This window comes from Crotalus tigris, unplaced genomic scaffold (genome assembly GCF_016545835.1).
Source record: "Crotalus tigris isolate CLP2741 ecotype Arizona unplaced genomic scaffold, ASM1654583v1 scf7180000017775.1145084777:2100578, whole genome shotgun sequence".
Taxonomy (NCBI): domain Eukaryota; kingdom Metazoa; phylum Chordata; class Lepidosauria; order Squamata; family Viperidae; genus Crotalus; species Crotalus tigris.
Window position 1 is genome coordinate 1,581,378 of NW_024096626.1, and position 13,400 is coordinate 1,594,777.

At 41.7% G+C, this 13,400-nt stretch overlaps 1 protein-coding gene across 8 annotated transcripts in view; it reads right to left on the minus strand.

Moving 5' to 3' along the window:
• TBK1 (TANK binding kinase 1) overlaps positions 1–7,120 on the minus strand; it is a 192,797-nt gene extending 185,677 nt beyond the window's left edge. For 6 of the 8 annotated variants that reach the window (XR_005556525.1, XR_005556526.1, XR_005556524.1 and 3 more), the window contains exons 1-3: positions 6,959–7,120; positions 2,499–2,607; positions 629–769 (exon numbers count right to left, since the gene is read on the minus strand). Coding sequence is in view for 2 of the 8 variants with exons in the window: in XM_039342197.1 (XP_039198131.1) it covers positions 629–769; positions 2,499–2,585 (228 nt within the window). In the remaining 6 variants the exon portion in view is untranslated. Of the gene's footprint in view, positions 1–628; positions 770–2,498; positions 2,608–3,108; positions 3,185–6,958 lie in introns of all 8 variants that reach the window. The other 2 variants (XR_005556527.1, XR_005556528.1) reach the window with 2 other exon arrangements.
• Positions 7,121–13,400: the final 6,280 nt, after the last annotated feature.

Consider the following 13,400-nt stretch of genomic DNA (forward strand, 5'->3'; position numbering starts at 1 on the left):
AAGGACAAGCTTTGCTGTTGGGCCATGCCTGGGCTATGCCCTGCCACTGCCTCCCAAACTCCACCTTTGCTGCTGGGGAAAGCCACAGTGGCAGGGCGCTCCGCACAGGGGAGGTAGAAAGGAAAAGCGGTGGCAGGGCATGGCCCATGTGGGGGAGGTAGGAGGGAAAAGCGGTGGCAGGGCGTGCTCTGTGCGGGGTAAGTAGAGGAAGAAAGCAGCGGCAGTGTGCTCCGCGTGGGAGGGGGTAAGCAGCAGCAGTGGTGGAGTGCTGGGAGAGGGAAGCAGCAGGGTTTCTGGCTCCCGGTGTTTTCTTTTCTGTGGGAAAGTGGTCCAAATGGCTCTTTGAGTGTTTAAGATTGCCAACCCCTGGTTTAGGGACTATGAAAGATACATTAATCTATAGTCAATGTAAAGCATGTGCAAATTTTCTAATCTCTTTCTTGTGGGCATTCCAGAAGAGGAAGCAGGGAGATTAAGTTCATTTACATAACATTACATTATTATATTTCAACATGTCCTCATGAATCTCAGAATAAAATTAAGAAAGTGGTATATTGAAATCTAACAATCAAAATGCAAAACATGAATTGCTCTTTAGTAAAATATATGCACAATACATAATAATTACCTCTTCTTCTATGGCAAATAATTTGACAATGTTCTTGTGATTTAGTTTCTTTAACACTTCAAACTCCCTCATCTGAACATCCACTGGACGAAGGAAACTAAAGTTATTAAATACTTTGACAGCATACAAGTCTCCAGTTTTCTATAAGAAACATTAGGTTCGTTTAGAAAAAGCCCAGAATCATTAAAATGATCATCTCTGTAAAACAATTTGTTCCTGTCCATTTAAATTTTAATATTAATGACATTTTTGAAAATATTTCATGGAATATTTATTTGACAAAAGTTACAATATCCCTATTATTAAGACACATCTGCTTCACTTGTGATAAGTAAGGCAGTGGTGGCGAACCTTTTAGAGACCAAGTGCCCAAACTGCAACCCAAAACCCACTTATGTATCGCCGGGTGGGCGTGGCCCGCTGGGTGAGTGTGGCTATGGTGGTCATGGCAGATTGGGTGAGTGTGGCCAGGGTGGGCATGACCAGCTCGATGTTGCTTCTGGGGAGGGATGCCTGTGGGGGCCGGGCAGGGTTGAAGGAGATCCAGGGGGTCTCTGGCAGGTGGGGCAGTGGACAGGAGGGTGTCTTGCTCAGCTGATGGCTTGGGGGGAAGGGGGCAGCTACACCTCCTTCCAAACACTGCCATCTCTCCCCCTCCAGGCTGGGGCTGGTCAAATTTTCCCCGTGGGCAGCGCTGTGCCCATCCCCGGCCAGCCCTCCTCCTCCCACCCTCCTGCGGGCAAACTGCAGCTTACTGAGCTGGGGAGCGCCTCTCCCCGCAAGTGTCCTCAGGCGGAGGAGCTGGACAGCCGCAGCTCTCGCTCCCCTCCAGTCTCCATCTGCCCGAGGCCCGAGCTCAACGCACCGGTCTGGCCGGTGACGGGCTGGAGAGAACGGGACGGCGGCAGCTGCCCCGGGACAAGGGGTGGGCGCTCCCAATGTCTGCAGGGGAAGAAGCAGCATGGAGGCTCCCGTGCCCAGTCCAGCCCAGCCCCTGCACAGCACGGCAAGTGAGGCAGCACATGTGTCCAACCCAATCCTGGCGGAGCTCCGTTCTTCTGCTGCTTCCCCCCAACCCGCCGCATGGATCATGCTGCCACTGCCACTTGGAAAAGGCCTCTGCCGCCTGGAACGAGCCATTGGGATGCTGCAAAAAGGCCTCTGCCATCCGGAATGGCCATGGGGAGAGCACAAAAAGGTCTCTGTCGCCCAGAACGGGCCACTGGGACACCGCAAAAAGGCTTCTGCCGTCCGGAATGGCTGTGGGGGGCGCAAAAAGGCCTCTGCCACCCAGAACGGCCGTGGAGGGACGCGATAAGGCCTCTCCCGCCCGGAACGGCCGTGGAGGGAACACAAAAAGTCCTCTGCTGCCCAGAACGGGCCGCTGGGATGCCGCAAAAAGGCCTCTGCCACCCAGAATGGCTGGGGGGGGGGCCGTGAAATTGTTCTGCAGGCATAAATCCGGGCGGCAGAGGCCTTCTCCAGGCCTCCGGAGCCCAGATCGCTGGGGTGCCACAAAATCGCTCTGGAGGCATACCTGGACTCGCGCTGGCAGCTGCTTCCACCATCCAGCCCTGATCCACCCAGCTCTTGCAGCTGCTCCGACTCCCAGTGCAGAGAGAAAGAGAGCGAGAGCATGGTGTACGTGGAGAGGTGGAGGGGAGTAGCTTGGCCCCGCCTCCCTCTGGGGCGATGCTGCGCGTACCCACAGGGACAGCTCTGCATGTCGCCTGTGGCACGCGTGCCATAGGTTCGCCACCACTGAAGTAAGGTGATAAATGCCATTCAATGTGAGAAATTAAGAAAAGATTGTTATGTTGAGCCTAGGCAAAAATCTTTTCAGGTGGCAGAATTCTATTTTTATACAAACCTTGTGTCGTCCACGGAAAACATTTGCAGTAGCTCCTTGTCCCAGGATATCTGATAGAAGCCACAGATAATTTGATGTACTCTGCATATTTGCTCCCAAATAGTGAAATCTTATTAGGATTGAAATACAAAACATAACTTCATGAATTAAGTTGCCAATATGTCCAAGACAATATATGAACTATTCTTATTTTAGATCTATAAAAAATATTCCTGTAAGATATTTTTAACTGACATCAGAAATAGCTTTTCTCCTGTTCATATAAAAATACAAATACTTAATAATTCTAACTTAAACAAGTTGCTGCAAGGGTATTTACTTTTGTATTAAAAACTGAAGAATAAAAAAGCATAAACTTATTGTGTGGGTATAAATACCTTATTTTCTAAATAGCAAGCACTTGGACCATGTACTGTATATCACAACACACACTCATACTTAAAGTATTTAGCCATCATAAAATTCCCCTGAACTAACCTTGACTCCTGCTGACTGACATGTTTTCTTGGCAACAATACTGCTTTGTCATTGCTTTTTTTCAGGATGTTGCTTAAATTACCCAATCTACTATAGTTTACAACCATACAACTTCTCCCATTCAAATACTAACCTGATCTAAACCTGCATAGCTTTCTCAAGATCAGTTTCTCAAGATGTTGCCACCTGCTGTTACCAAAATTTTATACCTTTATGGAATTAACATGGAGAAACATGCTTTTTTCAAACATAGAAATAATTATCAATGCTATATAGTAATCTGCATCTGCTGATCAGTAACACTATTAATAAATAATATAAAAACAGTATAAATATGGAAACATGCATAAGAAACGGAATAGTTAGAAAATTATTCAACAGTGAGCAGTACAAGGAAATTCAACAATGAAATCTGATATCCGCTTAATTGCTTAATATTAATAGATAAAAGTAGAAAATATTCTATAATGACCTAAGTCATGTGTTGCTTAAGGATGTATACACTTTTGTATATTGATAATGCCATGCTGTTGGCTGAGAAAAGTGAATATACACAGTAAATATTAGAGTATGCGATAAAAGGACTAAAGATGAAAATTAGTATATCAAATGCTAACATATTTACTTTATTCAGTCAAACTTACAGGCCACTTTAAACTTGCAATACAGTTGTTTTTGATAATGAAAACTGAGTGGCTGATTGTAAACATAAATTATGTAAAACTAGAGGGAATTTTGATAGAATTTGGTAGAATGGATGAAGAAAGTTTAAGCTATACAGACACTCATAGAAAGGTATCTGTTAATTTAGGTTCTTTTGTGACACATGAATATTTAAAGGAACAAAAACAGTTGCATATAAAAACATGCTTCTCACTTCTCACTACAGAAACACTAATAGAACATGTCAGACAAAAGATGTAAATTTAATGTAATAGGAGGAGATACCTGTTACACAGCAAGAAAACAGAATCAAGAATAAGGGTTGATGAATGAGGACTAAATGCAAAAGTGAGCGAGCAGTAGAAAGCAAGCAATATGAAATGGTTTAATCTGGTGGTTCTCAATCCGTGGTCCGCAGACCCGAGGGATCATGATGTCATCACAAGGGTCCACGAAAGGCTTAAAACATGTTATGATTTAAATCTTAAGTCTTGGTGGTCCATGGCCATGGTCCGTGGCCACAATAGATATTTACAGGGAGTCCATTGTGAAGAAAAGGTTGAGAACCATTGGTATGGTTCATTCAAGAGAACGAATGAGAACAAAATTGTACAACAATTATGAGGTATGAAAGAATATGCTGAGAGGAGTGAAAACTGAGAAGCTTGGAACCAGACAGAGTTGATGGGAAACTCACACAGAGAAATGAGAAGTTAAAAAACTAAGAGCAATATATAAATCAGCATCTGGACATGGTGAGTACAAGAATGGCATTCAAAGATAGTAAAATATAGAAAGTAATAATGAATGGTTGTTGGTATATCCTAATTTTATTTCTTTTTCCCTTCTCTTGTTTCCTGGCTTAAATTGAGACCAGTCATTAAACAAGGATTACCTGTACCACAAACTGCTAACTTTACAATCCATCTATTTTAGAATCTCCAATCTTTCTGGCTTTGCAGACCAGCAGGAAGTGGGAGAGGGGATGGTTCTCTCGTGCATGCAGTACTATTTATGCAAGCGGTAAGTGTGAGTGCCAACCGCTCAAACAAATGGAGCTTCCCACAGGAGCACAAGTGCCTGCTGCTTGCACAAATGGAGCTTCCCGCAGGAGCGCCCACCACTCATGCAAATGGAGCTACATGAGCTTGTGGTTTACCTCCTCTTGTGCAGCCCAGTTCCAAACAGGCCATGGCCTGGTACCAGGCCGCAGCAGGCAGTTTGGGACTCCTGATCTAGTGCCATCTCAGATAGATTTACTTAGAAGCCATCCTAGGGGAGTAAGGACATATCTAATTTTAATAATATTTTCTATTAAATATATTCTAGCAAATAATAGCAAAAACTTCACATTCTCCATCTATGCTTAGCCAAACGAGAGTCGTTTCAGTTAATAACTTGAATGCTGGTATAAATTAAGCTATAAAAGAGATTTAAATTACTATATAGTGTACATATCTTCTAAAAATGAAATCTATTATTGAACCTGAATCCGGGCTAGTTACACAACAAATGGATAATTTTTTTCTAGAAAATTAAAGAGTTATCACTAGTGTCAACCAGTCTTTATTTTCAGAAGGAGGTCAAACATATTCTTAGGAAAAGAATGCCCTTTTTCAGTGGTGGCGAACCTATGGCACGCATGCCAGAGGCGCACTCAGAACTCTCTGTGGGCACGCGCGCCATTGCCCCAGCCCCGCTTCCCCCCATAGCCCCCTCCTCACCAGCAGCTGCCCCCAGAGGAGAGTCTCCCCCAGGCACAGCCCACGCAGTGCAGCACAGCCAAGGACATGGCAACTGGGCAGAAGGGACAAGACTCCGCATCTCATGCAGATGATGCTGCGGGGTGCGGGTGGAGGGCATGGCTGCCATGGCATTGCAAGGCCACCTGGGTGATCTGCTACAGTAGGCCGTGGAGGCAGTGAGTGGCCCTGCAGGTGGGCGGGGCAGGAGCAGAGCGCGGGCGGGCTGGAGCAGTTTTTGGGCACTCGGTTTCTAAAAGGTTCGCCATCACTGCCCTATTTAGTGTCAGTTCATACTTATGACAGCATTGAAAAAGTAGCTTTACAAATGGTCCTCAAATTTATGGCTACAGCAGCATCTCTGTAGTCATGTAATCGCCATTTGTGAGCTTCATAACAAGCTTCTAAGAGGCAAAGTCAATAGACCTACTGGCAGTAAGTCACAAGTTGCGGGCATGTGATGTCTTGGTTAACAACTTTGGATGATTTGCTTACTGACCACAGAGGAACCAACACTAAATTTAACAGGGTAATATGATGTTTTGCTTAATGACCCTATTGCTCAATAGACTTATTAAGTGAAGACTACATGGTAGTGAAGAAATGTCGAGTACTTCTTTTCCCCAAGATTGTGAATGTGAGAAGGAACACTGATATAATAGAGAACAAGGCTGGAGAGGGTAAAAGAGTGTAAGCAAGGAGATATTTCTCTCAGACATACTTGCACATTTAAGCACATGCTTAAATTTACAACATACCAGTAGAAGTTTATATGCTAATCATCTCTTTCCTTAAAGAGCCCCTGAATTATCTTTGTTATATAATATCATGCTTGCAATAAGGTAATATAAATCCTCCATTACAACACTAAAAGCATGAAAGCTGCTTCTTATAGGCAGGAGATTTCATTATATTATGTATGTTACAATAAGCACCATGCCATGAGAGTCAGAATATGAGACCGATCGCCTATCACAATTCTGGACAACCAAGTGAATCAAGAAAAATAAGGCTTTGCAGCAAGCCATCAATAGGTAGGAACCCGAAGCTAGGTGGATGGAAACTCTAATCCAGGGGTCTTCAAACCTGGCCCTTTTATGACTTGTGGATTTCAACTCCCAGAATTCCTCAGCCAGACATGCTGGCCGAGGAATTCTGGGAGTTAAAGTCCACAAGTTTGAAGACCCTTGCTCTAATCCAACCGACTTGAGACCACCAGGCACAAAGCGATGGAACCGCTTTAGCTGCCGAAAACCTAGAAATAAGCCCTATTACCCAGAAAAGACAAGCACAAACTCGAATCAGTTCCTCAGAGAAGGTTAATTTTGTTTCCTTGGAAAGCTTCCAGAATATGAGTCCCCGGAAGTGGCAGAACCCCGATTTTTCCAAAGCTTTACGAATTTTGCTTCTGAGAGAAGCTTTCATCCACCCCTAATGAGGCGCAGTGCCGGACTTCCCTAACGGAGGCCTACCAAGCTGGCCCCAAATGCCCTTCCCTTCCAAGGGATTTGTCATTCAGTCCTGGCCACGGACGGCTAAACTCCGCGACGCGTTTCCTGGCCCTTTGCTCGTCTTTACCTTCACGCTGTCCAGAGGGTCCAAGCAAAGGCGCGCAGCTTTATCTTCACAACGCCTTCGCCCAATCGTCCCCCCACCCGCGATCGGCGAGCGCGGCAACGATTTGCTCCGCCGCCCCAAAGCCCACTCCGGCTCTCGCTCACCACCCAGCTTTCCTTTCGTTTCCGGCTTCCTGACTACGTAGGAGGCGGAGCGGAGCAGAGAGGCTGTAGCGAGTTGCTGTTTGGTGTACGCCTTCTCTGCAGCCTTGCTGTTGGGATCGTCTACGCTGTATCCCGCGTACAGTGGGAATTGCGACGCACACGTGTTGATAAGTTTGCAGCTTTTATTTGTATTGAAGCAGACACAGAATATGTTTGTGTGGAGTGTATATATCTACGAACATGCATTTTACTACTAAAATAGTTTTTCTTTACACAGGACTTGCTCCCAAGAAAATTTCCTAATCAAAAACGTTATCACATAAAAACATAGAAAGGAAACAATTACACATATTTATAATAGTTTACTTTTTTGTTCGTTCAATCCTGTCGGAAGACGCCCTGACGAGCCACTCTAGTTTTGGCATTTCAGAAGAGATTTGCATTGTCTCCTTCCTAGGGCTGAGAAAAAATGACTAACCAAAATCACCTAGATCAGTGGTTCTCAACCTGTGGGTCGAGACCCCATTTGGGGTCAAATGACCATTTCACGGAGGTTGCCAAACCACGCTGTCCGCCATTTTTTTCCCTTTTCCCTAGCTGTCGTACTCCCTCTTATTGGTGGCCACACCCACTTGGGGGTCACCACAACATGGGGAACTGTATTATGGGGTCACAGCATTAGAAAGGTTGAGAACCACTGACCTAGATGGCTTTGTGCCTGTCTGCCGGTTTATAGCTAATGCTTTAATAACTACGTCAAACTGACTCTCCAGTTGTGTGTGTAGTTTATATATTGGGCATGCGTTCACACAGGATAGTACTTTCATTTTTTCTGGACCTTGATGTATTACGTGTTTACTTAAGTCCTTTCTGCAGTCTTAGCTGGAACAGATTTAATAATCGTATGGTTATTTATTAAATTTGTACATCATCCAATTCCCAGCAGCAGAGTATCGATATTGAGCTGATGATTCCATTTCATCGCCACGCATGCAGAATGCAATCCATGTGTAGTATTTGAGAGCTAAGGTGTTCATAGAGATACATTAAAAAGTGCAGTGACTTAGTGCAATCAATGTAATAAGGTAACTAGCTATAGTAAACCCCTCATAGGGTTCCCAAGAAAATGTGATTGAAAAAAATGTTTCTTTTTTATTTTGCAGTGCGATGCTAAAAGGGGTGAAAATTTTAATGCACTAAAACTCAGCTGCTGTCTTGCCACTTTGCTGTTTTTGTAAATGTCACAAAATATAATTATATAGAAATAAATTGTGAAATTGTACTTTTTATGATTTTACCCAGTTATCAAGCTGTTCTGTTTAGCATTAGTATAAGCATTAGTATTTTACAACATGTCTAATGGTCCAATGTGGTCTTTTTTGAAACTGAGTAAGATGAAAAACAAGGATTATAGTCTTAGTCCTTCAGGCAATATTAACAACCTTCTGGGTCATTTCATTGCACTAGTGCAACAACTAACACAAGTCTGTTTATACAATTAAAGCAGCTTTTTTTTGGATTTTTCAATGACTAGTTATCCAACTATACTATTGTGTTTTTGTAAGATGCTAATTAAAAGACGCAGGTATGTCTTGAGCAGAGGTTTGAAGCTGCAGGACACAGCTTGACAAACTCTGAGTTTCTTGCTTCTTATATACTTATTATAATACACCAGCTTAACCATTAGATGCTGACAAAGGTTTCTTCATTGGAAAATGTCTTCATGTAAGCAACTATTTTCTAGTAACACATTACATGGTCAAAGACCAGGTAAGAACAAATACAGGTAGATCAAAAGGAGAAAGAACTGACAAAGACAGGAAAAGGTAGGAAGGAAGTTAAGCATATTATCTGTTTAGGTAAGTGAGGCATTAAGTCAAAAGTGGATGACCTTCTGGCTGCTTCACTGGGACAAAGGGTATTAAAAAGTTATGAGGTTTGTGGGGGGGAAACTGCCATGCATTTTTCCCCACATCTCACTGTTCTCTATTTTATTAGTGAGGACATTATCCTAAGCTGGAGTGGTTAGTGGGTCTTAGTCAGGGGACATATAACTTTGCATTTGTTTATACAAAACATAACTTGTTCCTGAGGTTAAGTTAATGGTAGTTTAGTATGGAAAATTGAAAGTAGAGAAAAAAAAGACATTGAATAACCATATATGTGCATAATTAAAGGATACCTCTTGAAAGGAGGTACAATTTAAAATTCCTTGACTGACATGTATACAATGAGGTTTTTTAGGTGAAGTAGTACAATTGACAATTTTTGCACAGGTAAGATTTGTAGGAACAGCTACAGTTGGTGTATGCAAAACAATAGCAAAAAGGGGTAACATATAAGAGGCATGACCCCAGCTTGACATAGTTGCATAATGAAATTCATTGTGTGATAGAAAATTGCTTAAACCAGTATAATTTTTTTTAAAACTGAAGCTGGAACACACAAAGGTATAAGACAGGTAGAGAGTAGATTTTCCATATCATATGATTCAGAAATACAAAAGTCTGTCACTTGTGTTACATTAGCTAATTGCACCCAAATATTATATTTCATCCATGATTCTAAAGGATGAGGTGGGAGAGCTTGAGCCCCCAGACAGCAATTAAGAAGGAAAGAGAGGCAAAGAATGACTAAGGAATTTGCAGTCAAAACCACAAATATGGCAGCGCATAAATTCTCTGGTATAGGTTCTTTTCCCTGTTGCTGCAAAACCATCTGTGCTTTATATGTTAGGTTTTTCATATCACCCCAGGTTGTTGGTAAACTGCGACGGCGAGAGCGAAAGGGACGTTGTGCTATCTGAAGAGTCACCTGCTTCATTTCCAGTATTGGGTTCTGGACTTGATGCCATGACATCTTTGGCTGGTCGCACACACTGGGCTGGAATCCAGAGAGGGCCTGTAGGAGCAAGCACAGCAGCATAGCCTCGTCCCCATGTTAATAAGGGAATTGGACCTAACCAGGTTTTATCAGGCAATTGCTGATAACATACCAATGAATTAGGGAGCACAGCTTTCTGCTGAAAGTGATGCTGGTAGGCAGTAGTTTTCTTGAAAAGAAATATTTAGCTGATTTAAAGTTATTAGGACTTTATTGACTTGATCAGTTATCCATGCCAAATTAGGTACCCTTGATCCCTCTTTTATTTGTTTGTGAAGGCAGTCCTTAAAGGACTGATACATATGTGAGAAAAAAAGGATAGCTGCTGTAAAGTTAAAAACAAAGCCATAAGATTGGGGTTGATCCTGGGCATGATGGAAGCACCTGAAAAATTAAAAATAAGTTGGCACACATAATGAGAGTCAGAGATTAAGTTAAAAGTCTGTTGAGAAAAGGTGTGGAAAGCTAAAATAGCAGCAGATAATTATGAACGTTGTGGTGAGGACTGCACTGCAGTGTAGGCAGATGATATGAAATACAGCCTATATAGTCAGTTAAACGCATTGAAGAGATAAGTTTTTCTGAAAATAAAATTGAAAATCAAATTTTGGGATAGGAAGAACAATATTAATTAAATCAGTCCCATTTCAAGGACAAGCTCGATTGTGTCCTAAGGTTATTATTTCAGCAACAGCCTGGATAAAAGATAAAACATTTTGGGATGGGATAAGTAAAGCCATTCAATACAATATACTTTTTGTGCTTCTAACACAGATAATACTCCTGATAGTAGCTTACTAGTAAGAAATATGAAAAGTGTTAAGTGACAATTTTTATGTGGAATTCTGTCCACAAATTGAGTACTCAAGTACTTAATTTGCTCAACTGTGGTAAATGCTGCAAGTGGAACTACAATGAGATCTCCAGGTTGTTTTCCTTTGGTCAATAAGTCAAATTCCAAGTTAATCAAATACCATTCAGATGGAAACAAATTTCTATTAAGTAGGTGAAACATTTACAAAACTTAAGTAAAACAATTCAGAGTCATTTCTTTTGGTTGATGGATATATAGGTCTAACTAAACAATTTAAACTCAACACTTTTCCCCCCCAAAATTGTCCAACAATTACTGTCTCTTCTTTCAAGTAAAAATTTTGTAATCTGAAACTGCAAGAGTGGGCATTAAATTTCATCTTCATTCGCAAACCGGAATTCTAAACAGAGAGGAAAAAAAGTTTAAAACGAACAGTCCCCCCCTCCTTTCTGTCTCTCTTGCTCTTAAAGCAACACAACCAGTTAAAAAACAAAAGAGACAGGAAAATTTTTTGTTACAAACTTCTCACCACTAAAAAATAGTTTTCTCTCCTTCACATGCATTTTCCATAAATTCTCCATGGGACTCTTCTCCATGGGACTCTTCTCATGCAAACACTTACTATTGCTTTTCAATTTACTTTTACAACAATAAAATCTGCAGTTTACTATTTCTTTCACAGCCTGGGAGAGAGTGGGTGGGGGGTGGGGTTTGAGGGCTAACACACACACTTAGGTATCAACAAATTAATTCATTCATTTTCATTCTAACTGCTTGAATAAACAATTCCACATACAAATATTTCATTTCATACTTTCTCCAGGCAAACTATTTATTTTTAAATAAGGCCTTTTTGTATGATGTTATCAGAGAGGGTTTTGACCCTCTTCCAACTCTTGGAAATAACATAGAACACAGACAAACATATATACACAAATACATAAACAAAACACATATCAATTTGGGGTTTGAGGCTAAAACAGGCCTCCCCTTTTAATTAAAAAGGAGGGGAACATTTATGGTTACTTCCAATTTATCCCAGCAACTTCAAAAGACATTGGGGAAAAACTAAAAGGAATATTGAAGGTGTGAAGGGTGAGGGAAAAGTAGCAGCCTCCTCTCCTCACCTCTGACAAAGGGGAATTGAATAGAGCCAGATTAAAAGGGGAAAAGGGGAAGAAAAAAAAAACTTGCTTTCAGTTCTTTGAATTTTTTTTTCTTTTTCTTCCGTGGCTTTAGTTGTTATCAGATAAACTAGCCAACCGGAGGTTTACAAAGTTTTTCAATGTTGTCTTGTTAAATATTATTTATACTTCTATACATCAACACAAAGCACTACCAGACATTGTCTGACAGGGTTAAACGTAACAGCTACTTGAAGTTTCAAAACATCCCAATTGTTCAAAACACATTGCAGAGGAGTACATTTTGATTTAATTTGTTTCTTTAAATTCCTCTGACGATTCCCCATACATATTTTTTCTACTTCAGGATTGTTCGTCTAATATTTTCCTTATGGGGGTATATGGTGGCCATAAGGAGGCAAAAGAATTAGCCTCTTCAGAAGGAGCTGAAAATCCAATTAAAGATGCTTTTGGAGGCAGTTTTTACTTGATCCTAATCAGGTGTGGGGCTTGTAGTTAATTGTTTCCACTGCTTGATGGCACTGATGCCATTGATGTAACACCTGTACTGGAACCTGAGATTCAAGATGTAAAGTATGCCCTATCTTTTCCCAATCTCGTAACCTAAGCGTCCAGCGCTTAGGATATTAAGGGGAATGTTTCCCTACCTCATCCACCAGCTTCCTTATGTCTGCCTCAGGCACTTTCATGCCTGATTTGTGTAACAGGAATCTGAGTTCCTGTACATGTTTCTGTTGGTGCTGAGATAGATTACAACCGTTACTTACCACTGAGGGGTCCCATAGGACGAAAGTGCACTTAGGGGGTCTATCCCAGATGCTGGTAAATATATTGGCTGTTGCTCCCTCAGAAGGGGGGGCTGTCCAAGTTGCTCCATGGGGGGCTGTCCCTGTTCAGGGGCCAGATGTAAGACGCTAAGAAAAAGACACAAGCATGTCTTGAGCAGAGGTTTGAAACTGCAGGACACAGCTTGATAAACTCTGAGTTTATTGCTTCTTATATACTTGTTACATACACCAGTTTAACTATTAGATGCTGACAAAGGTTTCTTCATTGGAAAATGTCTTCATGTAAGCAACTATTTTCTAGTAACACATTACATGGTCAAAGACCAGGTAAGAACAAATACAGGTAGATCAAAAGGAGAAAGAACTGACAAAGACAGGAAGAGATAGGAAGGAACTTAAGCATATTATCTGTTTAGGTAGGTGAGGCATTAAATCAAAAGTGGATGACCTTCCGGCTGCTTCACTGGGACAAAGGGTATCAAAAGGTTATGAGGTTTGTGGGGGGGGGGGGAAAGCACAGCAGTTTGCTGCGTGTGCATTTTTCTCCACATCTATCTGCAGTAAACACAATGCAACAATGGCTTCAGTGAAATTGAAAAGATACCTAGCTGAAAATCATAACCCTTTGAAAATAAAGGTATTATTTTTAGTTATTGGAATATCAAAACA